The sequence below is a fragment of the Nycticebus coucang genome, chromosome 22, assembly GCF_027406575.1.
Source record: "Nycticebus coucang isolate mNycCou1 chromosome 22, mNycCou1.pri, whole genome shotgun sequence".
In the NCBI taxonomy this organism is placed as follows: Eukaryota; Metazoa; Chordata; class Mammalia; order Primates; family Lorisidae; genus Nycticebus; species Nycticebus coucang.
The window spans coordinates 24,746,501-24,769,799 of NC_069801.1; the positions used below are offsets into that span (position 1 = coordinate 24,746,501).

Consider the following 23,299-nt stretch of genomic DNA (forward strand, 5'->3'; position numbering starts at 1 on the left):
GTTAACCCCCACCTCCATTCAAGTCCATCAAAGGAGATGAGTCCCTAAAGCCAGAAACAAAATTATTGGCCAGGTGTGGCTCACACTATAATCCTCATACTCTGAAAGGTCAAAAAGGAGGATCTCTTAGGTGGCGCCTATGGCTCAGTGGGTAGCGTGCCAGCCCCATATATGGAAGGTGGCAGATTGGAACCCCGCCCCAGCCAAACTGCAACAAAAACCAGCCAAACATTGTGGCGGACGCCTGTAGTACCAGCTACTCACGAGACTGAGGCAAGAGAATCGCCTAAGCCCAGGAGTTGGAGGTTGCTGTGAGCGGTGATGCTACAGCACTCTACCAAGAGCGACAACTTGAGACTCTGTCTCAAAAAGAAAAAAAGAGGATCTCTTGAGCTCAGCAGTTCGAGGAGTAAGAACAAGACCCCCACCTCTACTAAAAAATAGAAAAATTAGGCCAGCATGGGGGCTGTAGTCCCAGCTACTCAGGAAGCTGAGGCAGCAGGATCACTTGAACCTAGGAGTGTGGGGTTGCTGTGAGCTAGGCATGATTCATCCCACATATTTCTTTAGCCACAGAAATGATCAGAGTATATTCTATAACCTACTATTCTGGTACACATTTCTTTTTTTTTGGAGACAGAGTCTCACTATGTCGCCCTCAGCAGAGTGCCATGGCCTCATAGCTCACAGCAACCTCTAACTCCTAGACTTAAGTGATTCTCTTGCCTCTGTCTCCTGAGTAGCTGGGACTACAGGTGCCCTCCACAACACCCAGCTATTTTTTGGTTGTAGTTGTCACTGTTGTTTGGCAGGCCCAAGCTGGATTAGATCCCACCAGTTCCAGTGTATATGGATGGCACCCTAGCCACTGAGCTACAGGTACTGAGCCATGGTACATATTTCCAACTTCTTAATTCACTCCACTTCATTTTCCTAGCATATCATTTTTCCCCATTGTCACATCTCACTAACACCTTTTATAACAATTTTTTTACTACTAATCCCACATCAAAAACTTTTGAAATAAAACAAAATAAAGATATTTCATAAATCTTTCCAAGTTGCCATTTAGGAGGCACATAAAATGAAATACCGTACAGCATTAAAGGCAGCCACATGACTGAACATTTTACATTTTTTTGAAACAGAGACTCCTTCTGTCACCCCAGGTAGAGTGCAGGGGCCTCCTTGTAGCTCACAGCAACCTCAAACTCCTGGGTTCAAGCAATCCTCCTGATGCCATCATGCCTAGCTAAATTTTTTGGTTTTGGGCAGACAGGGTCTTGCTCTTACTCAGGCTAGTGTCCAACTCCTGACCTTGAACAAGCCTCCTGCCTCAGCCTCCCAGAATGCTAGGATTACAGGCATAAGCCAAGTAACTCTTGAAGTTATACTCAAAGACAACTTACTGGCTCAGTACCTGTAGCTCAAGTGGCTAAGGCTCCAGCCACATAAACCAGAGAGCCTGTGGGTTCGAATCTAGCCCGGACCCACCAAACAGAAATGACAACTACACCAAAAAATGGCCGGGCGTTTTGGCGGGTGCCTGTAGTCCCAGCTACTTGGGAGGCTCAGACAAGAGAATTGCTTGGGCCCAGGAGTTAGAGATTGCTGTGAGCTGTGATGGCACAGCACTCTACTACCTAGGGCAACAACTTGAGGCTCTGTTTCAAAAAAAAAGAAGACTTGCTAATGACTTCTTTTTTGTTGTTGTTGTTGTTGTTGCAGTTTGGCTGGGGCCGGGTTCAAACCCACCACCCTCGGTATATGGGACCGGCGCCCTACTCACTGAGCCACTGAGCCACAGGCACTGCCCAACTGATGGATTTTTTTAACCAAGGACACAATGCTAAGCTTTATGAACTTTGAATACAATGAATAAAGCTCTAAAAATACAAGTGTAAGAGAGAACCAAATTATGAAAGATAGATTAAGATAAATTACTCAACTTCAATACATGTTGATTAAATGCTACAGCACCTAAGCAATCTACCCAGAAATACAAGAGATCCATGGTATAACAGGGTCTATAAGGAGGGATGACACACAGGGATCTTCAGGGAATGATAAGGATAAGACTCCCCACTTTGGGAAACACTTGAGCTCCCTTCTGGTTTAACACAATAGTTCCTATTTATCACAAAGTGTACAGATTAACTCACAGAGCTGGCGATTAAGATAGGTAGACCTGGGTGGCGCCTGTGGCTCAGTGAGTAGGGCACCAGCCCCATATACCGAGGGTGGCGGGTTCAAACCCAGCCCCGGCTGAACTGCAACCAAAAAATAGCCAGGCGTTGTGGCAGGCGCCTGTAGTCTCAGCTGCTCAGGAGGCTGAGGCAGGAGAATCGGGGAAGCCCAAGAGCTAGAGGTTGCTGTGAGTCCTATGACATCATGGCACTCTACCGAAGGCGGTAAATGAGACTCTGTCTCTACAAAAAAAAAAAAAAAAAGATAGGTAGACCTATCAGGGATGGGTGTCAGAATACCACTGTAAGATGGCAACACCAAGCCAGACGCAGTGGCTCACACCTATGATAATCCTAGCACTCGGGGAGGCCGAGGCCAGTGGACTGACTCACATGCTTGAGACCAGCCTGAGCAAGAGGGAGACTCCAGCTCTAAAAATAAGGGGACATTGGCTCGGTGCCTGTAAGCCAAGCAGCTAAGGCGCCAGCCACATACACCAGAGCTGGTGGGTTCAAATCCAGCCTGGGCCTGCCAAACAACAATGACAATTACAACCAAAAAAATAGCCGGGCCTTATGGCAGGTGCCTGTAATCCCAGATACCTGGGACGCTGAGGCAAGAAAATCACTTAAGCCCAAGAGTTGGAGGTTGCTGTGAGCTGTGATACCACAACATTCTACCCAGGGCGACAGCTTGAGACTCTGTCTCCAAAATAATAATAATAATAATAAGTGGGTGTTGGGATGGGTGTCTGTAGTCCCACTACTTGGGAGGCTGAGGTAAGAGAACTGTTTGAACCCAAGAGTTTGAGGTTGCTGTGAACTATGATGCCATAGCACTCTACCCAGGATGACAAAGTGAGACTCTGTGTTAAAAAAAAAAAAAAAAAAAAAAAGATGGCAACACCAGTGAGGAAGGTACAAGCAGAGCCAAGGAGAATATTTATCCAATGAATTTTGCCTGGCTATCTAGAATATCACCCATACACTACAGTGGCTACTAATACATCCTTATTTCAGAAGACTAAAAGTAAAAGTAAGTAGCTCTGGCTCAGCACCTGTAGCTCGGCTAGGGTACCAGCCACATACACCGAAGCTGGCGGGTTCAAATCCAGCCCTGGCCTGCCAAACAACAATGACAACTACAACCAAAAAATAGCCGGGCTTTGTGGCAGGCATCTGTAGTCCCAGCTACTTGGGAAGCTGAGACGAAGCTGAGACAAGAGAATTGCTTGAGCCCAAGAGTTTGAGATTGCTGTGAGCTATGATGCCACTGCACTCTACATAGGGCAACAAAGTGATACTATGTCTCAAAAAAAATAAATAAATAAGCTGAAGAAATAAGCCTACCAAGGAGGAATTATAGCCCAGTGGTATGAGAGAATGAGCTGGCAATAGGACCAGCTATTCGAGTCATTCTGTCTCTACAGAGTTAAGTTTCCCACATTACTTAGAACAGAACAAGAAAAAAAAATGGACTTTTAGCATTACTGCTCTCGTGGGGGAAAGGGGAAGAAAAGAATTCTTGCAATTATAGGAGAAAAGTCAACATATTTGTATTTATATTATTGCCAAATTTATAATCTCCAAGCTTCAAACAAAATTACAATAAAATAATTATTTGACCTTGGAATGTGCTTGTTTGTTACAATAGTTTTGTCTGGTTTGTCTTACCTAGGGAGACAGAAGTACATATAAAGGATGGGCACTAGAATCAAAAAGACTGACTTCAAAACCAGATTCTGCTTCCCACCTCTCAAAAAGTGCTGTAAGTAATACAAGAAATATCATACCCTAGAACATATTTAAATGCTCAATAAATGTTTCTACTATCATCAGTAGTTCTGAACCTCTTCTTCCACTCCAACCTACCAGATCAGAACCCCTTTTACTCCTTCTATGAGTAACAGCAGCTGACAGGGGCAGTGATTCTCAACCTAGATATGACCCTCTACTCTTGTATCATCACCCCTGCCTGCCCAAGTGGCCTCTCTCTACCGGTTGCCATGTGTTTCCCAGGAGGACAGCTAAGCTGTTAAGATCTACTCCATTAACTGAATGCAAAACTGAAAAATTCCTGGCCTTCTCTCAATCAACACAAAAGTTTCATAATACCTCCTGGGAAAGGGGCATGAAAAAAATCGTACAGTTTCTGCCCTGTATCAGTCCAGAAGGTGAGATCAGCACTAAAACCAGAAAATTACTATACACTATAATGACTGCAGAAGAAGTAATCTGTGGGTGGCTCATAACTGCACATGCCAACTATCCCGAATTCCCTAATGTTGTTCATTATCTCCTGTGTACAACCCAACAGAACTATGATGATGAATGCCAATTCCAAGTCAGGCCTGAAGGCTAAGAAACAGGTTTTGATATTTTATACTATTCTGCGCTTTCTTAATATGACTTGTAGTCTGCACGCTAGAATTATAATTGTTGGCTTTAACAGAGAATGGCAAGAACAATGAGAAGAGACTTGGGCTTTCTAACTTTCCTCTCCCCCAGAATCATTTACCACCATATTCCACAGTACTTTTGATATGTTCTGTAAGAAAATAAGTGTTTGCTCAAAAAGCTTAGAAAATATTGTACACTCCCTTTCTCCTTTTGGCGACCAACCCCCATTAGACCATTTCCTACACTACTGAGGCATGGCGATCATAGCCCCCACTCCGTGAAAATGTATTAACACCTTTTGGAAGACTGTTTTGTAGAATGCAAACTAGAGAAATCATGAGCTATGCTTTGATGCAAGGACGCTTGTTAGTGCTGCTAAATTTACCCTGTATGGTTTTTTCTTTCTCTCTTAAGCCTTATTCTTCAACTAAAAGATGAAGATTAAGGGTAAGAAGGGGGGAATGCGAAAATAAAGAATAGTTTCTTAAAAAAAAAAAAAGATATTTTATACTATTAACTAAAATTTGCTAACTAACCTGGATAAAACTGCTCAGTAAGTCAGGATATGGTTCCTTATAATAGGGCTCAACGTTAGACAGAGTAAGCTTTCATTAACACCTGTTGACTTATACAGCACAACTAAATCTTAGAGCTCTGCCAAAGGTCAACCTAGAGTTTGATCTGTCCACTAGTGAAGGACAGGCCAACCACCTTGATACTCCTTTCAACTTTGATACATCAGTGTACAATTAGGAAACAAGATTTTATAGATTTATATTACAGAATTTTTTTGGAGAGTCTCACTCCAGCTCACAGCAACCTCAAATTCCTGGGGTCAAGCAATCCTCCTGCCTCTGCCCCCGAATAGCTGGGAGTACAGGTACCCACCACAATGCCCAGCTAGTTTTTCTATTTTAGTAGAGATGGGGTCTCACTCTTGCTCAAGGTGTCCCCAACTCCTGAGCTCAGGCGATCCACCGGCCTCAGCCTCCCAAAGTGCTAAGATTACTGATGTGAGACACTTTGCTGGACCTATATTAACAGATTTTTAAAATCAATGTTTATTATTTTTAAACAATGTTTAGCCAAATAAGACAAAGATTACAGGCTTTCTTTTTTGTCTCCTACACACATACTACCCAAATCAAATACCTCCTACCTTGACCTCTCTATAAACAGCTGTTCACAGCATGCCATCTGGGTATCCTGCCCTCACCTCAAATCCAACATGTATACTACTAAATGTAATTACCTTGTCTCAAACCAGAGCTCTCCTGCATTCCTTTTCCTCTTACTTCACTTTCCCCAAAATCTAATATTCCTAATTCAATCACCAAATTCTGTGCATGTCTCAGTCCCATACCTTCTTTTCCACTACTCGCCTCAGGTCTGTTAGAGTAGTTGTCCAATTAGTCTTAGCCCTTACACACTCCAATCTCTTACTATCAACTCAATCTGCCCAAAACACTAGATAAAAGCCACTCTATACTCACATCCTCAAAAATCCTGCTGCCTGCTAACTTAAATCCTATCCTGGCATTCAAGGCTCTTATTTTTGTGACCACTCTTTTTTCCCCAACCTTATTTAAAGAACAAAGAATTAGGAACTCAGACATTCAATAAGTTTCCTCAGAAACTCTATTATTATATGCTAAATTCTGAGGACTAGGATGTTGAGATAAATAAAGTTTGATCCCCACCTTCAAGACTTCCAGCAAAAAGGAAACAAATATAGTGCCTTTAAGTAATAGGAATATAATAAAAAGCACCCTAACTGTACAGGGAAAAGCTCCCTATACCTTACACGTCTGAGTATCCCTCACTTACACATACTTATGAAGCATGAAGTAGCACTGACACAGAAGATTATGTCAATAAAACAGAGATCTATGACTAATGTGCTCAACAAATCTCTGAGCAACAGAATAAATTCTACCTTTGTTTCTACCACAGTTTTTATTTTTTGTTTGTTTTTTGAGACAGTCTCACTTTGTTGCCCTCGGGAGACTGCTGTGGCATCACAGCTCACAGCAACCTCAATCTCTTGCCTCAGTCTCCCACATAGCTGGGATTACAGGCACCAGCCACAACACCCGGTTATTTTTAGAGATAGGGTCTTGAACCTGTGAGCTCAGGCAAGCCACCTGATTCGGCCTCCCACAGTGCTAGGATTACAGGCGTGAGCCCCTCCGCCACTTCACCCGGCCCTGTTTCTACCACAGTTTAAAAAAAAAAAAACAACGGGCGGTGCCTGTGGCTCAGTGAGTAGGGCGCCGGCCCCATATGCCGAGGGTGGCGGGTTCAAACCCAGCCCCGGCCAAACTGCAACAACAAAAAAAAATAGCCGGGCGTTGTGGTGGGCTCCTGTAGTCCCAGCTGCTCGGGAGGCTGAGGCAAGAGAATCGCGTAAGCCCAAGAGTTAGAGGTTGCTGTGAGCCGTGTGACGCCACGGCACTCTACCCGAGGGCAGTACAGTGAGACTCTGTCTCTACAAAAAAAAAAAAAAACTATGGGCCAGGCACAGTGGCTTGCTTCTGCAATCCCAGCTACTCAGGAGACTGAGGCAGAAGCAAGGCTGCAGTAAGCTGTGCTTATACCAGTGTACTCCCACCTTGGCAACAGAGCAAGATACTATCTCTTTAAATAAATAAAACCATGGGACACTACCATTTTTTGGTGGAGACAGAGGAAGCATAATAGAATTCAGATCTGCAAGCGTGCTTGTGCCTGTTTTTTTAAGCAGAATAGAAGCACTAGAGGCCTGGGGAAAAATACTCAAATCGTTGACATAAAATGAACCTTTGCAAATTCAACCAATACCCAATTTCACAGAATAGCCTGATCAAAACAATCTAATCCTTTAGTTGGCTGCTATCTTAAAGTCCAGAAACACAGATCAGGCAAAACTCTCTTCTTAGTGAAATACACTATGATCGCGGCTATGGTTTTGGGTTAATAAGCAAAACATGTAAAAATTTACAAAACCAAACAAGTTCTGAGAACAAGAGGATAAAGGTGGTTAAAGCCCAAAACCACAGTCACTCCTTTCTGACACAATGTATCAGTCTCATTTCAAATAAATTTCACTTGAGCAGATGATGTTATCAACTTCCCACTACTTTCAATTGTAACATCTTAAAATCAAGTCACTCACACCTGACAGAAAACATTCTAAAATATGTATTTGTCCTATAAACAATGCAAACAGTTTTCGAAAGCATATACGTAAATGTGAAAAAAGTAATCTTTTATTTAAAAAAAAAGAATTCCTAGAAATGTATTGCTCTGGGTGAGCTGGCTCATGACTGTAATCCTAGCATTTTAGGAGGCTAAGGTTGGAGCATCTCTTGATGCCAGGAGTGTAAGAGCAGCCCAAGGAACACAGCAAGACCCTATCTCTACAAAAGAGAGACAGAGAAAGGAGGGAGGAAGGATGGGCCAGACATGATAGCACATGCTTGTAGTCCTAGCTACTAGAGAGGCTGAAGCGAAAGGATCAGTTGAACCCTAGAGTTTGACGTTGCTGTGAGTTATAATGATGCCACTGCACTCTAGCCTAGGCAACAGAGTGAGACTCTGTCTCAAACAAAAAACAAACAAAACAAAAAAAAGTCACAGCCAAGGACAGGGATTAAATAAAGAAATGCACTGTGAACATTAAAACGATCCTAAGTATTTTTTAAAACAAATTGGTCATTTCCTATTTAGCACCAGAATGATAAATCACCCAGTGACAATATTACAACAATCATCCTTTAAAACAAGTGACTGTAGAACAAACTAAACCAGTGATTTAAGCTTTTAAAGACATTCATTGAAAGCAGATATCCTAAATGGACAGTGATTACAAAAATTTTCAAAACTGAAATAGTGAACTTTTTTTTACCTGATGTTCTGCATGAATGTTATCCCCAGTAGGCCATCGATGTTTGCTATTATTATAGCCGCCTCCACCACTTCCTCCTCCCCCAAGCTGCTCACCATGCTGCCTCTGAAAGAAGTAGTCCACCATAGCGTCGTCCTGCGAACGGCCTGCAACTCCTATGGATCCTGGGACAGGGCTGGAGTGTGTCCCAGCTGCAAGAGCCTGATTTGCAGCTGGCTGTGGCTGCGCTTGCGACCCTGTTCCAGATGTCAAAACAGGCATGTTGGGATTAGTTGGTTCTTGAGGGTGATGTTTCAGGTGGGGGCTGAAAGAGTCCTGCCAAAGCACTGCTTTTCTCTTCAAGACACATGCAACGCTCATTCCACCAACACCTAAAAACAAACAGGTAACAAATGTTTATTTTAATATTTTCATCTTTCGAAACAATAAAAACGATTTTATCTTTTAAAAAAAGATAAAAATGGGCGGCGCCTGTGGCTCAGTGAGCAGGGCGCCGGCCCCATATACCGAGGGTGGCGGGTTCAAGCCCAGCCCCGGCCAAACTGCAACCAAAAAATAGCCGGGCATTGTGGCGGGCGCCTGTAGTCCCAGCTACTCGGGAGGCTGAGGCAAGAGAATCGCGTAAGCCCAAGAGTTAGAGGTTGCTGTGAGCCGTGTGACGCCACGGCACTCTACCCGAGGGCGGTACAGTGAGACTCTGTCTCTACAAAAAAAAAAAAAAAAAAAAAGATAAAAATGTGAACTCCGTGTCTTTTTGCAATATAATCATATGCAACCAGTTTCTTCCAAGCAGCTAAATATTTTATAACATATACACAATTTCCTAAACTGAAACCTTCACTTTGAAGTTGCCCGATCTGTATGTACAAAAATAAATATAGTTGGTAGCAGGCACTCTGACAAGGTATTGAAATCAGGATTCAATATTACAACTTCAGAGAAACTTATGTTATTACCAAAAGATAATAATACAGAAATAGACTTTAATCAATGGCTTCTCTACCCAACTTATTTGCACCCTAAACCAACTGTACCAGATAGTTTCTAAATAAACAAGATTATAACTGAACCAGACACATGCCAATAACCAAACAAAAACCTAAACCCATATATAAATTAGCGATGGCTCAGCTCTAACTTAAGGGACTAACTTAAAGGAACCCTTTAAAATGTCCATCATATTGATCCCTTTAAAATGTCCATCATATTGATAAGACACCCTGACCAAGAAAAGCAACAGAATATTCTTACCCTAAATTTTCACCTCAACTATTCTTGACAGAAAAAGATATCCAAGATTGTTATCAATAACTTAAACCAAATTCAAACACTTTACTAGAAAGCATAGAAAGTTTCGTTATAAAAACCAGAGGGCTCAACACAGTAGTGTAGCAAATATATTACAAACCTTATCTTACAACAAAAACACTGAAAGAAAGTTAAGGATTATTATCCCTATTTTACAGATGTAAACACTAAGGTACAGGAAAGTTAAAGTGTTGTCTCCAAGGCCACTTGGCTAGTGAGTAGCAAAGAAAGAATTTAAACAATATCTTTTGTACCCAAGCCCAGTTCTCTCTATCAACCCCTTGTTACTCCACAGTAACTCAACAACATATCTGGCTTGAATCCTCTACTCTTTTCTGGAACACCAAAAAAGAATCCCTGAATTGTTACTATGAAGCATTACTATTTATACTCCTTAAAAACAAAAACTACCTTTATACATAAGATAGAACACTTGGGGCCGCGCCTGTGGCTCAGTGAGTAGGGCAGCGGCCCCATATGCCAAGGGTGGCGGGTTCAAACCCAGCCCCAGCCAAACTGCAACAACAAAAAAAATAGGCGGGCGTTGTGGTGGGCGCCTGTAGTCCCAGCTGCTTGGGAGACTGAGGCAAGAGAATCACTTAAGCTCAAGAGTTAGAGGTTGCTGTGAGCCGTGTGACGCCACGGCACTCTACCTGAGGGCGATACAGTGAGACTCTGTCTCCACCAAAAAAAAAAAAAAAGATAGAACACTTGTCAGGTTATGTGGGTGCTTAAAAAAAAAGCTACAAAGTAAACAAATCAGTTACCAGTTAGGACACACCTGTCTACAGCCACTAGAGTATAATTTCAAGGCTGTCAACCCAACAGTCTACTGCTACAAATGTTTTATCCTCCCACTCCCTACTGTGACATCTTTTTTTTTGTTTTTTGAGACATAGTCTCACTGTTTTTTTTGTTTGTTTGTTGTTTTTTTTTTTTTTTTGTAGAGACAGAGTCTCACTGTACCGCCCTCGGGTAGAGTGCCGTGGCGTCACACGGCTCACAGCAACCTCTAACTCTTGGGCTTACGCGATTCTCTTGCCTCAGCCTCCCGAGCAGCTGGGACTACAGGTGCCCGCCACAACACCCAGCTATTTTTCTGTTGCAGTTTGGCCAGGGCTGGGTCCGAACCCGCCACCCTCGGCATGTGGAGCCAGCGCGAGACATAGTCTCGCTTTGTCACCCTTGGTAGAGTGTCCTGTTGCCATAGCTCACAGCAACCTCAAACTCTTGGGCTCAAGCGATTCTCCTGTCTCAACCTCCCAAGTAGCTGAGACTACAGGCACCCAACACAACGCCTGGCTATTTTTAGAGACAGGGTTCTCCCTCTGGCTCAGGCTGGTCTCAAACCTGTGAGCTCAGACAATCCACCTGCCTCGGCCTCCCAGAGTGCTAGGATTTACAGGCATAAGCCACTGGTTCCAGCCCTTCCTACTGTGACATTTCAAAAACAGATTTATAAGAAACCTACTATCTCTCTTTATTGAAAAATTAAACTTCCTGATACAGTTGTATTCATTTCTAACAACTAAATTCATGTTTTGAAGCCAGACACAACAGAATTTGTAATTTTTTCAAAGCCTAATTGAAAACACCTACTCTAGTTACTTCAATCCATCACAACCTTACCAGGGTACTGGAGTAGTCTAGCCTTATGACTTCAGTTTCAGTTTTCATGAATAAAATCTTGTCCATATTCAAGTACCAAAACCAGAAAGTCATAGCTGTCTCACCCTTGGTCTTTCCAAAGCACAAACCAGCCAATACCTTCCTGCTCAGCTTTCAAAATAACTCATTATCCTCTTATTACCAATACTGGACAGTCCCAATTTCTTTTTAAAAGGAAATTTCAATCTAACAATCTTTATTCTAGAACAGGTCAGAAGTTCCACAACCCAAGTTCCACCACTAAACAACCTCTTTGAGCCCGTTTCCTCGTCGAGAAAAATGAATAAAATCCTTCCTCTCTGCCTCACAGCATTTTTATTTTTTTTTAATCAAAATAAGATAGATACAAATATTTTGGTAAATTTAAAGTCATTATGTTGAAGACCCCAAGAATTTAGTTACCGCCAGTTAGGGCAAATGGAGCTCTAGTACCTAAGAGAATTCCTAAAATAACAAATGCAATCTTTCCTGACATTAAAAAAAAAACTTGTCAAAATAGTTACTTAACAAGGAATTTCCATATGATTAAAGTTTATTACTGAAACACACTGAACACAACCTCACTCTAAAAAGGGAGGGGGAGGGGAAGATTCCCATAAAAATGTTCATACAAAACAATTGGCTTTTGTATAGTCCTGAGACTTCCTGCTTTACCTAATGAGGCAAGGCAGTGTCTAAAACAAGAGAAAACCTGGCAGAAAGGACAGTGTGAAAGTGAGCAAATATCTGAGCAATTAAAATGTGTCTTGGGTAGTTTTGTAATGTTTTGGCAACTACAGCACAAAAATTAAGAACTCGGTCACCTAAATATCAGAAAATACTTAAAACTGCTGGCACCTTTCGGGGAAGTAAAAAGCTAAAAAGTTAATGTGTAACATTTGAAATTATTTCTTTAAAATGACACATTATAAAAATAAGTATTTCAAGCAACTGGAATTAAGTGCTGATTCTAGCTACTCTTCCACAGCTTTCAAACTGTTTACATCAAAGTGGTATTTTTTAATATCATCAACAGAGTTTAATTCAAACAAAGGAAAATGATTTAATCTATCTCTATGGCTCACCTTTTACTAAAATGCTTAGTGGTTTTAAAGGTGTTTATTTTTACCACACTGAATAAACATTCTGTGGTCATAAATTTATTTTAAAGGAGTTCATCTCAAACCAAACTAAACAAATTCCAACTTCAAAAAGCTGTGGACTTGGCCAAAATGAATTCAACTGAGGCTAAGGCAAAGCACTAACTCAAAGTTCTGAATCCCGTGAGTATTTCCAAAAAGCTCAGATAAAGAATCAACAGCCCCGAGAGTGTTTTATAAATTTAAAATTAGCAATGAGTCAAAGTGTTTATTCTGTTACAAAAACTGCATCAGAATCCACATTTCTTGGGGGTGGCTTGTCTTGGTGACTTTTTTAAGTGTTTTCATAAAATAAACAAAATGTTAAACCTATTGTTTCAGGACTTTAAAATAGAAACCAAGAAAAGCCTCATAAAATCTGATTTTTAACAATCCCAGTAATAAAAGTGAGCAAAATGATATCGAGAGCTCAGAAACAGTGTTTTGTAAATTGAACAATGAAGGGTAACAATCCTTCAAGTTACAGAAAGGCTAAAATCTTCTCTGAAGATGTGTGTGGGTTTTTAGTTTTTGGGGGGAGGGCTTACATACAGGGGAGAATTACTGGAGTAACCCTTGGTAGACGTGGGAGTGGTACTGACAAGTTAAAACAAATGACCTGTGTTTACCAAGCATGTTTGTGAAGACTAAAGCTATCTAGTATTGTGCATCTAGATGGTTTTCCGACTAGCGAATGAAGAACCCCTCTTCTGAGTTAAGAGACACCAACACAGGGAAGCTCAAAGAGGAAGAACCCACCAAAAACACAAGCGCTCACGGAAACAAAAGGCTATAGCACCCAGGAGCCTAAAAAGCATTCTGAAACTTCCTATGGCCACTTCTCTACATTTACGGCTCACAAAGTTCCCCCACGGAGGGTCTTGTCTGTGGACACAGGGCCACGGCCGCTTCTAAAGCGATTTATTGTTCCTCCTCCTTCGGCGCTGCCACGGAAGCTCAAGAAGTCGAAGAAATCCGGGGTGGCACAGAATTACACTTCATGGCTACACATTAGACTCGGGGCTTCGCAAACCCATCAAAAAAAAGCAAGCCAAATAGCAACATCAATCTTTGGGGGCTCTCAACAAGGCCGAGCAGAAATGCAGAAGCACGTCTACGCCTTGGGCCGGAGCCTAAACCCCGGCATTTTCCTCGCTTCGGCCCCGCTCCCCACCCCCTCCCTGCTTTGATAACAATAGGGGCCTTGCTGCTGACTCCAAAACATGTACGAGGAACAGCGAGTGAGAAGCCTCAGCCAGGGCCCCGGCGGCTTTTCCAAAGCCCTTCTTACCCCCTAACCACTCTCAAACGCCAATACGAAGGGACAGTCTGCTCGCTAGGGGTCCGGAGCAGCGTTTTGGGCAGGCGGGATGCAGATACTCACGGGCGGAGCGGTAGGATGAAGATGGATTTCAGCCCCCCGATCTTCTCTCTCCGGCGCTCTCGCTCCCCCTTACCTTTCACTCCGACAACATGGCGGCCCACTGGGGACTGGGCTGGCGCGATGCATCATGGGATAGGCTCTGGCCCCGGCTCCGGCGGTGGCAGCGGCAAGTGCAGAGAAGGCTGGCGGCTCTGGAACAGGTTGCCTGGTTGCCATGCCAACTAGAGGCCTGTGTGAACTCCGGGAAACTCGCAGGCAACTCAACCGCTGCGCGCGCGAGTGCCCGCCCGCTAGGCGAGCGCGCGCCGCCGGGGCCAAAGACGGGTCCCAGCTACCTGCATCTGAGCGTGCCTGGTACGCGCAGCGCTCGTCCCCGCACAGCCCGGAGCTGGGCACGCAGGGACGCTCCGGTGACAATCGGGAACCTTGGACGTAGCCCTCGCAAGCTTGCTTGCAGCATAACATCCTGTGTTGGTGATGGGCCGCTTCCGCGCGGCTATGACCTTCGACGTGCTGGGTTCAAAGCCCTTCTTTGTAGCTTTCTAGCTCTGTGCCCTGATCTAGTCCACCTGCCTCCGTTTCCTCATCTGCAAAAGGAGGAAGAAAATGGTAACAGCTATTTAACAGAAACGGCCGTGAGAATTAAGAGGAATAATATTTGTCAAGTCCCAGTACAGTGCCTGGGACTCTAAACAGTACAACAACATAATTTGTGAGGTCCAGTGCAGAATGAAAAATGCGGAGCACCTTGTTCCAAAATTATTACAAATTTCAAGATGGCGGCTGAAGACTATTAAACAAAGAACATGAAGCTCACCCTGCTTGTAAGCACTGACTGAGTCTTAATGATAGCTGTTGCCATTCTGTCCACTTTTAGCAATGAATGGCAATGTGGCCATTTGATGAAAGTGACTTTTCAAATCATTAGTATTTGATAAAATATAATTATGCTATCTCAAACTAAACAAAAGATAGCTTGAAAACTTGGACAAACCGCAATACTATAAAACACCAGAAGATGTTCGGATGCAAAACTCTACAATTAGAGAAGGGAAAATGTTTGTAAGAATGAATCAAAATCGCCCTCAAGGAATCCCCAACAATAATAAAAAAAAAAGAATGAATCAAAATCTATAAATGATAAAGACAAAGATTAGAAGAAATGCGGGCGGCGCCTGTGGCTTAGTCGGTAAGGCGCCGGCCCCATATACCGAGGTGGAGGGTTCAAACCCGGCTCCGGCCAAACTGCAACCAAAAATAGCCGGGCGTTGTGGCGGGCGCCTGTAGTCCCAGCTACTTGGGAGGCTGAGGCAGGAGAATCGCCTAAGCCCAGGAGTTGGAGGTTGCTGTGAGCTGTGTGAGGCCACGGCACTCTACTGAGGGCCATACAGTGAGACTCTGTCTCTACAAAAAAAAAAAAAAAAGATTAGAAGAAATGTAAACATCTGTACCTGTAGAGATGCCATCAACAAAGTAGAACAAATGAGAAAATGGCTAAAAATACTTGTAATATACATACAAGATAGACAAGTGGTTAATAATCATGATAAATACAGAAAAACGTTTACCAAAAAAATTAAAAATTAGACAAAGACATTAAATCACATATGGGTGGGTGGCACCAGTAGGTAGCTCAGCGGGTAGGGTGCTGGCCACATACACCCAGACTGGTTGGAACTCCGCCTGGGGCCAGCTAAACAACAATGACAACTGCAACAAAAAAGTAGCCGGGCATTGTGGTCGGCTCCTGTAGTCCCAGCTACTTGGGAGGCTAAGGCAAGAGAATCGCTTAAGCCCCAGAGTTTGAGGTTGCTGTGAGCTGTGACACCATAGCACTCTACCAAGGGCCACATAGACTCTGTCTCAAAATAATAATAATAATTAAAATTAAATTAAAAAAGAAGGTCAGTTGCAGTGGCTCGTACCCATAATCCTAGCACTCTGAGAAGCCGAGGCAGGTAGATTGCCAGAGCTCACAGGTTTGAGACCAGCCTGAGCCAGAGCCAGACCTTGTCTCTAAAAATAGCTGGGAGTTGTGGTGGGTGCCTATAGTCCCAGCTACTTGTGAGTCTGAGACAAGAGAATAGCCTGAGCCCAAGAGATTGAGGTTGCTGTAAGCTCTGACACCATGGCACGCTACAAAGGGCGACAAAGTGAGACTCGGTCTCAAAAAAAATTACAAATAAAAAGAAAACTCTGGCTCAGCGCCTATGGTTCAAACAGCTAAGGCGCCAGCCACATACACCTGAGCTGGCAGATTCGAATCCAGCCCAGACCCGCCAAGCAACAATGACAGCTGCAACCAAAAAATAGCCAGGCATTGTGGCGAGTGCCTGTAGTCCCAGCTACTTGGGAGGTAGAGGCAGGAGAATCGCTTGAGCCCAGGACTTGGAGGTTGCTGTGAGCTGTGATGCCACAGTACTCTACCCAGGGCAACAGCTTGAGGCTCTATCTCAAAAAAAAAAAGAAGACTGTCTCAAAAGACAAAAAAAATGGATACCAATTCTCTTCTCACAGGCTAGTTATTGTGGTTAAATGAACACATAGGTAAGATGTTCCATACAGAATGAGAATAAGTGCTGAATAAATGTTGCTATTTTGTTATAATTGTGATGTTATATTCACTTCTGAATCCTCACAGACCAACTTAGGTCAGGGCATATAGTAATTGCTCGTTAAACTTTAAATACATGAATTCAACAGCTATTTAGACTACCAACACTGAAATCCAACAATCATGTGAGTAATATGCTGTATTCAGAGATCAAGCTCTGGAACCAGACCAAAAATTACGTACCTAACCTTTCTGAGCCTCCATTTTCTCCCCTGCAACCCTGGGCTCATATAATAGCACTAAATGAAATAAAGCTAATAAAGCATTTAGCCCTATGAGGCCAGAACACTGCAGAGTGCTGGGTAACCGTAATAGGACTCCACAGGAGGAGAAAATTTTGCATATATGAGAAATTTAAAAATTTTCAGAATCTTACCACTCTCTACATTCCATGATTCCCTTTTGAAATGCATGGCTAATTCATTAGTTGTACTTGAGTATAGAGATTCTAATGTCAGTTTAGCCACAGCTATGTGGTACCAACCTTCAGGCTCTGCCCCATCTAGCCAAATGATGCCATCCCAATAGAATACTTGTCACCAATCCCTGGTCTCCCTTAAGGAATTGCTTTCAAGGTCCTAAGCCCTCTGCCTAGCCCCCCACCCCCAATAACCCTTTTAGAGACTTGCCTCCAGCAAACTCTTTTTTTTTCAGACACAGTCCCACTATGTTACCCGCGGTAGAGTGCTGTGGCGTCACAGCAAACCTCAAACTCTTGGGGTTAAGCTATTCTCTTGCCTCGGCCTCCCAAGTAGCTGGGACAACAGGCGCCCGCCACAATGCCTGGCTATTTTTTTTATTGTAGTTGTCACTGTTGTTCAGCAGACTGAGGCCGGGTTGGAATCCGCCAGCTCTGGTGTATGTGGCCAGTGCCCTAATAGCTGAGCTACAGGTGCGGAGCTCTACAGCAAACTCTTAAGACTGTCCTGTTATCAAATGCTTACCTGTGTGCCATGCACTGTACTAAGACTTTTATATTCATTATTTCATTTAAAACACCCAAGATATCTATGACATGGATATCCTTCTTCCCGTTTTAAAGATGAGAAAACTAAGGCATGGAGAGTTTAGAAAAATGGATTAGCATTTATTCAAACATATTGTCTTGCTATTTGCAGAAAGTTGTCCAGGCAAGGAAATAATCCAAATCATGCCTAAAACTTGGGAATCTTCACATTTCATCTGGTTAAACAGGTATGTAATAGATAATAACATCAATCTTTGGGAGTTTGTGAAGCCTAAAAATCTGATCAAGATGACCTGCAGAGAGGATTAGGCCGGATCTGAGAAGGATATTTTAATCTAATCATGAGAGCTGGCCCATTCTATCATAACCTAATCAGAAAAGGACATACAGATATCTTAGACAGGAAGTTTTAGTGAAGGCCATTCTAGAAAACTTTGCTTCAGGAAAGTCAAATGTTACCTGTTCCTTCCTAGGGTAGTGGCTCTCAAAGTATAACCTGAGGCTTACCGGTAAATCAGCCAACCTTATGCTGATGGCTGAGTACAAATTCTAGAATAGACCAATACTATACAATTCCACACTTTCATTCTCTCCTAACAACGAACTATTTGAATAGTAAAAGTTCCAATAATGTGGTATTTATAAACCGAAAGTAGAGCATTCTCAAGCAAAGTTTAGATTCCCCAAATTTCTGGAAGGATATTTTGTTAACAGTGTGAGTTTCAGTTGCTTTTTCAACTGAGTTACAATTGTGTTTTTGTATATTTGTTGAAACTCCCTTGGGTGGCACTTCCTTCATTGTTTTGATGCTTGGTTAATGGTTACACTGTTAGCATTTTCATTGTCAGTTTGTTTCTTGGTTGATCTAGTGGGGGGGTTTGTTTTGTGGGGGTTGTTTATTTGTTTGTTGAGACAAAGTCTCACTTTGCCCCCTTTGGTAGAGTGCCCATGTTGTCACAGTTCAAGCAACCTCAAACTCTTGGGCTCAAGCAATTCTCTGAAATGATATTAAGGTGATCCCAGAGTGCCAAAGCCTCCAGCTACCTGGCAGAAAACAAACCTCTCTGGATAAAGATACTCTCATGCTAGGCCTCAAATTATTTCCTTGAATATTTATGTAAATACAATATTCAGCCTGTAGTTCCAGCTTTCAGGAGGCTGAGGCAAGAGAATAGCTTAAGCCACCCACCGGCCAGAGGGTGGCGGGTTCAAACCTGGTCCCAGCCAAACTGCAACAACAACAACAACAAAATAGACAGTGGAGCGGTGCCTGTGGCTCAAAGGAGTAGGGTGCCGGCCCCATATGCCTCAGGTGGTGGGTTCAAACCCAGCCCCGGCCAAAAACTGAAAAAAAAAAAAATAGCTGTTGTGGCTGGCGCCTGTAGTCCCAGCTACTTGGCAGGCTGAGGCAAGAGAATCGCCTAAGCCCAGGAGTTGGAGGTGGGCTTAGGCGATTAGGTGAGCTGTGATACCATAGCACTCTACTAAACTTCCCAATTGGCCTCCCAGAATGCTGGAATTACAGGTTTGAGCCACCACACCATCCAGGGAAACTATTCTTTTTTTTTTTGGAGACAGAGTCTCACTATGTCACCTTTGGTGGAGTGCCATGGCGTCACAGCTCACAGCAAACTCAAACTCTTGAGTTTAAGGGATTCTCTTGCCTCAGCCTCCCAAGTAGCTGGGACTACAGGCGCCCACCACAACATCCGGCTATTTTTTTGTTGCAGTTGTCAGTGTTGTTTAGCAGGCCCAAGCTGGGCTGGAACCCACCAGCCTCAGTGCACATGGCTGGCACCATAACCACTGTGCTACAGGCACCAAGCTTTTTTTTTGAGACAGCATCGCACTCTATTGCCCTGAGTAAAGTGAATTGCCTACGCCCAAGAGCTAGAGGTTGCTATGAGCTGTGACGCCGTGGCACTCTACCCAGGGCGACAAAGTGAGACTCTGTCTCTAAAAAAACAAAAAGAAAGATAAAAAAGTATATGCTTGTTAGGGGAAAGATAGATATGGATAAATGTTAGACGTTGATAGAAATTAAATAAACAGGAGTATGAGTTTTAAGGTAAGGACAATTACCACAAATACAAAAATAGCATTTATAACTTTTTTTATTTGAGACAGAGGCTCACCTTGTCTCCCTGGATAGAGTGCCCTGGTGTCGTAGCTCACACCAACCTCAAACTCTGGGGCCATGCAATCCTCTTGCCTCAGCCTCTTCAGTAGCTGGGTGCCTGCCACAGGTATTTTTTTCTATTTTTAGTAGACATGGAGTCTTGCTCTTGTTCAGGCTGGAACATTTATAACTTTTAAGCTGACAGAAGAAAATTACATCAGGATGGGTGGCGCCTGTGGCTCAGTCGGTAGGGTGCCGGCCCCATATACCGAGGGTGGTGGGTTCAAACCCAGCCCCGGCCAAACTGTAACCAAAAAATAGCTGGGTGTTGTGGCGGGCGCCTGTAGTCCCAGCTACTCGGGAGGCTGAGGCAGGAGAATCACTTAAGCCCAGGAGTTGGAGGTTGCTGTGAGCTGTATGAGGCCACGGCACTCTACTGAGGGCCATAAAAGTGAGACTTCTGTCTCTACAAAAAAAAAGAAAAAAAAAGAAAAGAAAATTACATCAGGAGAAGGAAAAAGAATAAAAGAAAGTACTGTAAATAAAATATAAAATATAGCAGGACAAAGACTTAAGAGTAATTCCAATATGCCTGGTATGTTGGCTCACACTCAATCCTAGCACTTTGAGGCCGGGCACAGTGGCTCATGCCTGTATTCCTAGCACTCTGGGAGACCGAGGCAGGTGGATTGCTTGAGCTCATGAGTTCAAGACCAGCCTGAGCAAAAAGCAAAACCCCATCTCTACTAAAAATAGAAAAACTGAGGCAAGAGGATCAATTGAGCTCAAGTGTCAGAGGTTGCTGTGAGCTATGATGCCACAGCACTCTACCCAGGGCAACAGTTTTAGACTCTGTCTAAAAAAAAAAAATCCTAGGGCTGCGCCCGTGGCTCAGTCGGTAAGGCGCCGGCCCCATATACCGAGGGTGGTGGGTTCAAACCCGGCCCCGGCCAAACTGCAACCAAAAAATAGCCGGGCGTTGTGGTGGGCACCTGTAGTCCCAGCTACTCGGGAGGCTGAGGCAAGAGAATCACTTAAGCCCAGGAGTTGGAGGTTGCTGTGAACTGTGTGAGGCCACAGCACTCTACCGAGGGCCATAAAGTGAGACTCTGTCTCTACAAAAAAAAAAAATCCTAGCACTTTGGGAGGCCAAGGCAAGAGGATTTCTTGAGATCAGGAATTGGAGAGCAGCCTAAGCAATAGCCAAGACCCCATCTCTACTAAAAATACAAAAACTAGCCAGGTGTTCTAGCGGGCACCTGTAGACCCAGCTATATGGGACACTGAGGCAAACGGATTGCTTGAGCCCAAAAGATTGAAATAGCTGTGAGCTATGACACCAAGCACACTAGCCAGGGCAACAGAATGAGACTCTGTCTCAAATAAATAAATATTTTTTAAAAAATCTAAATATTGGTGGCGCCAGTGGCTCAAGGAGTAGGGCGCCGGTCCCATATGCTGGAGGTGGCGGGTTCAAACCCAGCCCCGGCCAAAAATCACAAAAATAAATAAATAAATAAATAATAAAATCTTTAAAAAAAAAAAATCTAAATATTGACTCAGTGCCTGTAGCTCAAGTGGCTAGGGCACCAGCCACATACACTGGAGCTGGTGGGTTCGAATCCAGCCCAGAATTGGTCTGAATCCACCAAACAACGACAACTATAACCAAAAAATAGCCGGGCGTTGTGGCGGGTGCCTGTAGTCCTGGCACGTGGGAGGCTGAGGCAAGAGGATCACTTAAGCCCAAGAGTTTGAGGTTGCTGTGATCTGTGATGCCATGGCACTCTAACTGGGATGACAGCTTGAGACTCTGTTTCTAAATAAATAAATATCAGGCAGTGCCTGTGGCTCAAGGAGTAGGGCGCTGGCCCCATGTACAGAGGTGGTGGGTTCAAACCTAGCCCCGTCCAAAAACTGTAAAAAAAAATAATAATAATAATGATAAATAAATATCTAAATATCTGATATAATCAACTTAAGGGTAAAAATATCACAAGGGCTATTCTGTACGATGCTATAATGGTAATATAGCATATACATATAATGACATATACACAATATGTCATCATACATTCGTCAAAACTCATAGAATGTATAATACCAAGAGTGAAATCTAATGTAAACATGGACTTTGGGTGATGATGTGTGGAGGTAGGTTCACTAATTGTAACAAATGTACCATTCTGATGCTGAATATTGATACTCAGGAGGTCTGTGCCTTTGCGGAGGAAGAGGGTTTTTTTGTTTTGTTTTGAGACAGTTTTACTTTGTCACCCTCAGTAGGGTGTGGTGGCAGTGGCATCATAGCTCACAGCAACCTTAAACTCTTGGGCTCAAATGATCTTGCCTCAGCCTATCAAGTAGCTGGGATTACAGGGGCCTGCTACAATACCCAGCTAGTTTTAGAGACAGGGTCAGCTCTTGCTCAGGCTGGTCTCCAACTCCTGAGCTCAGGTGAATCCACCCACCTCGGCCTCCCAAAGTGCTAGGATTACAGGTTTAAGCCACCATGCCTGGCCTAGGAAGAGTGTATTCAGAAACCAGGTACTTTCTGCTCAATTTTGCCAGGAGCCTAAAATTGCTTTTTAAAAAAGTCTATTTTGGGGCGGTGCCTGTGGCTCAGTTGGTAAGGTGCCGGCCCCATATACCGAGGGTGGCAGGTTCAAACCCGGCCTCGGCTGAACTGCAACCAAAAAATAGCTGGCCGTTGTGGTGGGCGCCTGTAGTCCCAGCTACTCGGGAGGCTGAGGCAAGAGAATTGCTTACGCCCAGGAGTTGGAGGTTGCTGTGAGCTGTGTGATGCCATGGCACTCTACTGAGGGCCATAAAGTGAGACTCTGTCTCTACAAAAAAAAAAAGTCTATTTCGGGCGTCCCCTGTGGCTCAGTCCGTAAGGCGCCGGCCCCATATACTGAGGGTGGCGGGTTCAAACCCAGCACCGGCCAAACTGCAACAAAAAAATAGCCAGGCATTGTGGCGGGCGCCTGTAGTCCCAGGTACTCGGGAGGCTGAGGCAAGAGAATCGCTTAAGCCCAGGAGTTGGAGGTTGCTGTGAGCTGTGTGAGGCCACGGCACTCTACCGAGGGCCATAAAGTGAGACTCTGTCTCTAAAAAAAAAAAAAAAAAGTCTATTTTGGGCAGCACCTGTGGTTCAGTGAGTAGGACGCCAGCCCCATGTACCAAGGGTGGCAGGCTCGAACCCGGCCCTGGCCAAACTGCAACAACAACAACAACAAAATAGCCAGGCATTGTGGCGGGCGCCTGTAGTCCCAGCTATTCGGGAGGCTGAGGCAGGAGGATCACCTAAGCCCAGGAGTTGTAGGTTGCTGTGAGCTGTGACACTACAGCACTCTATCGAGGGCGATAAAGTGAGACTCTGTCTCTAAAAAAAAATAATAATGGGGCATTGCAGCAGGCACCTGTAGTCCCAGCTACTCGGGAGGCTGAGACAAGAGAATCACCTAAGCCCAGGAGCTGGAGGTTGCTGTGAGCTGTGACACCATGCCACTCTACCTCAACTGCTGTGACACCATGCCACTCAAACTGCAGCCCAAAGGCCACATGAGGCAGTGTGATTGTATTTGTTCCCGTTTTGTTTTTTTACTTCAAAATAAGATATGTGCAGTGTGCATAGGAATTTGTTCAT

General features: G+C 43.8%; 1 protein-coding gene across 14 annotated transcripts in view; it reads right to left on the reverse strand.

Annotated features, from left to right (window-relative positions):
- Window positions 1–14,119, reverse strand: part of PUM1 (pumilio RNA binding family member 1) — a 153,816-nt gene extending 139,697 nt beyond the window's left edge. For all 14 annotated transcript variants that reach the window (XM_053576851.1, XM_053576850.1, XM_053576848.1 and 11 more), the window contains exons 1-2: window positions 13,951–14,119; window positions 8,473–8,843 (exon numbers count right to left, since the gene is read on the reverse strand). In XM_053576851.1, coding sequence (XP_053432826.1) covers window positions 8,473–8,832 — 360 coding nt within the window. In that variant the 5' untranslated portion in view covers window positions 8,833–8,843; window positions 13,951–14,119. The remainder of the gene's footprint in view (window positions 1–8,472; window positions 8,844–13,950) is intronic.
- Window positions 14,120–23,299: the final 9,180 nt, after the last annotated feature.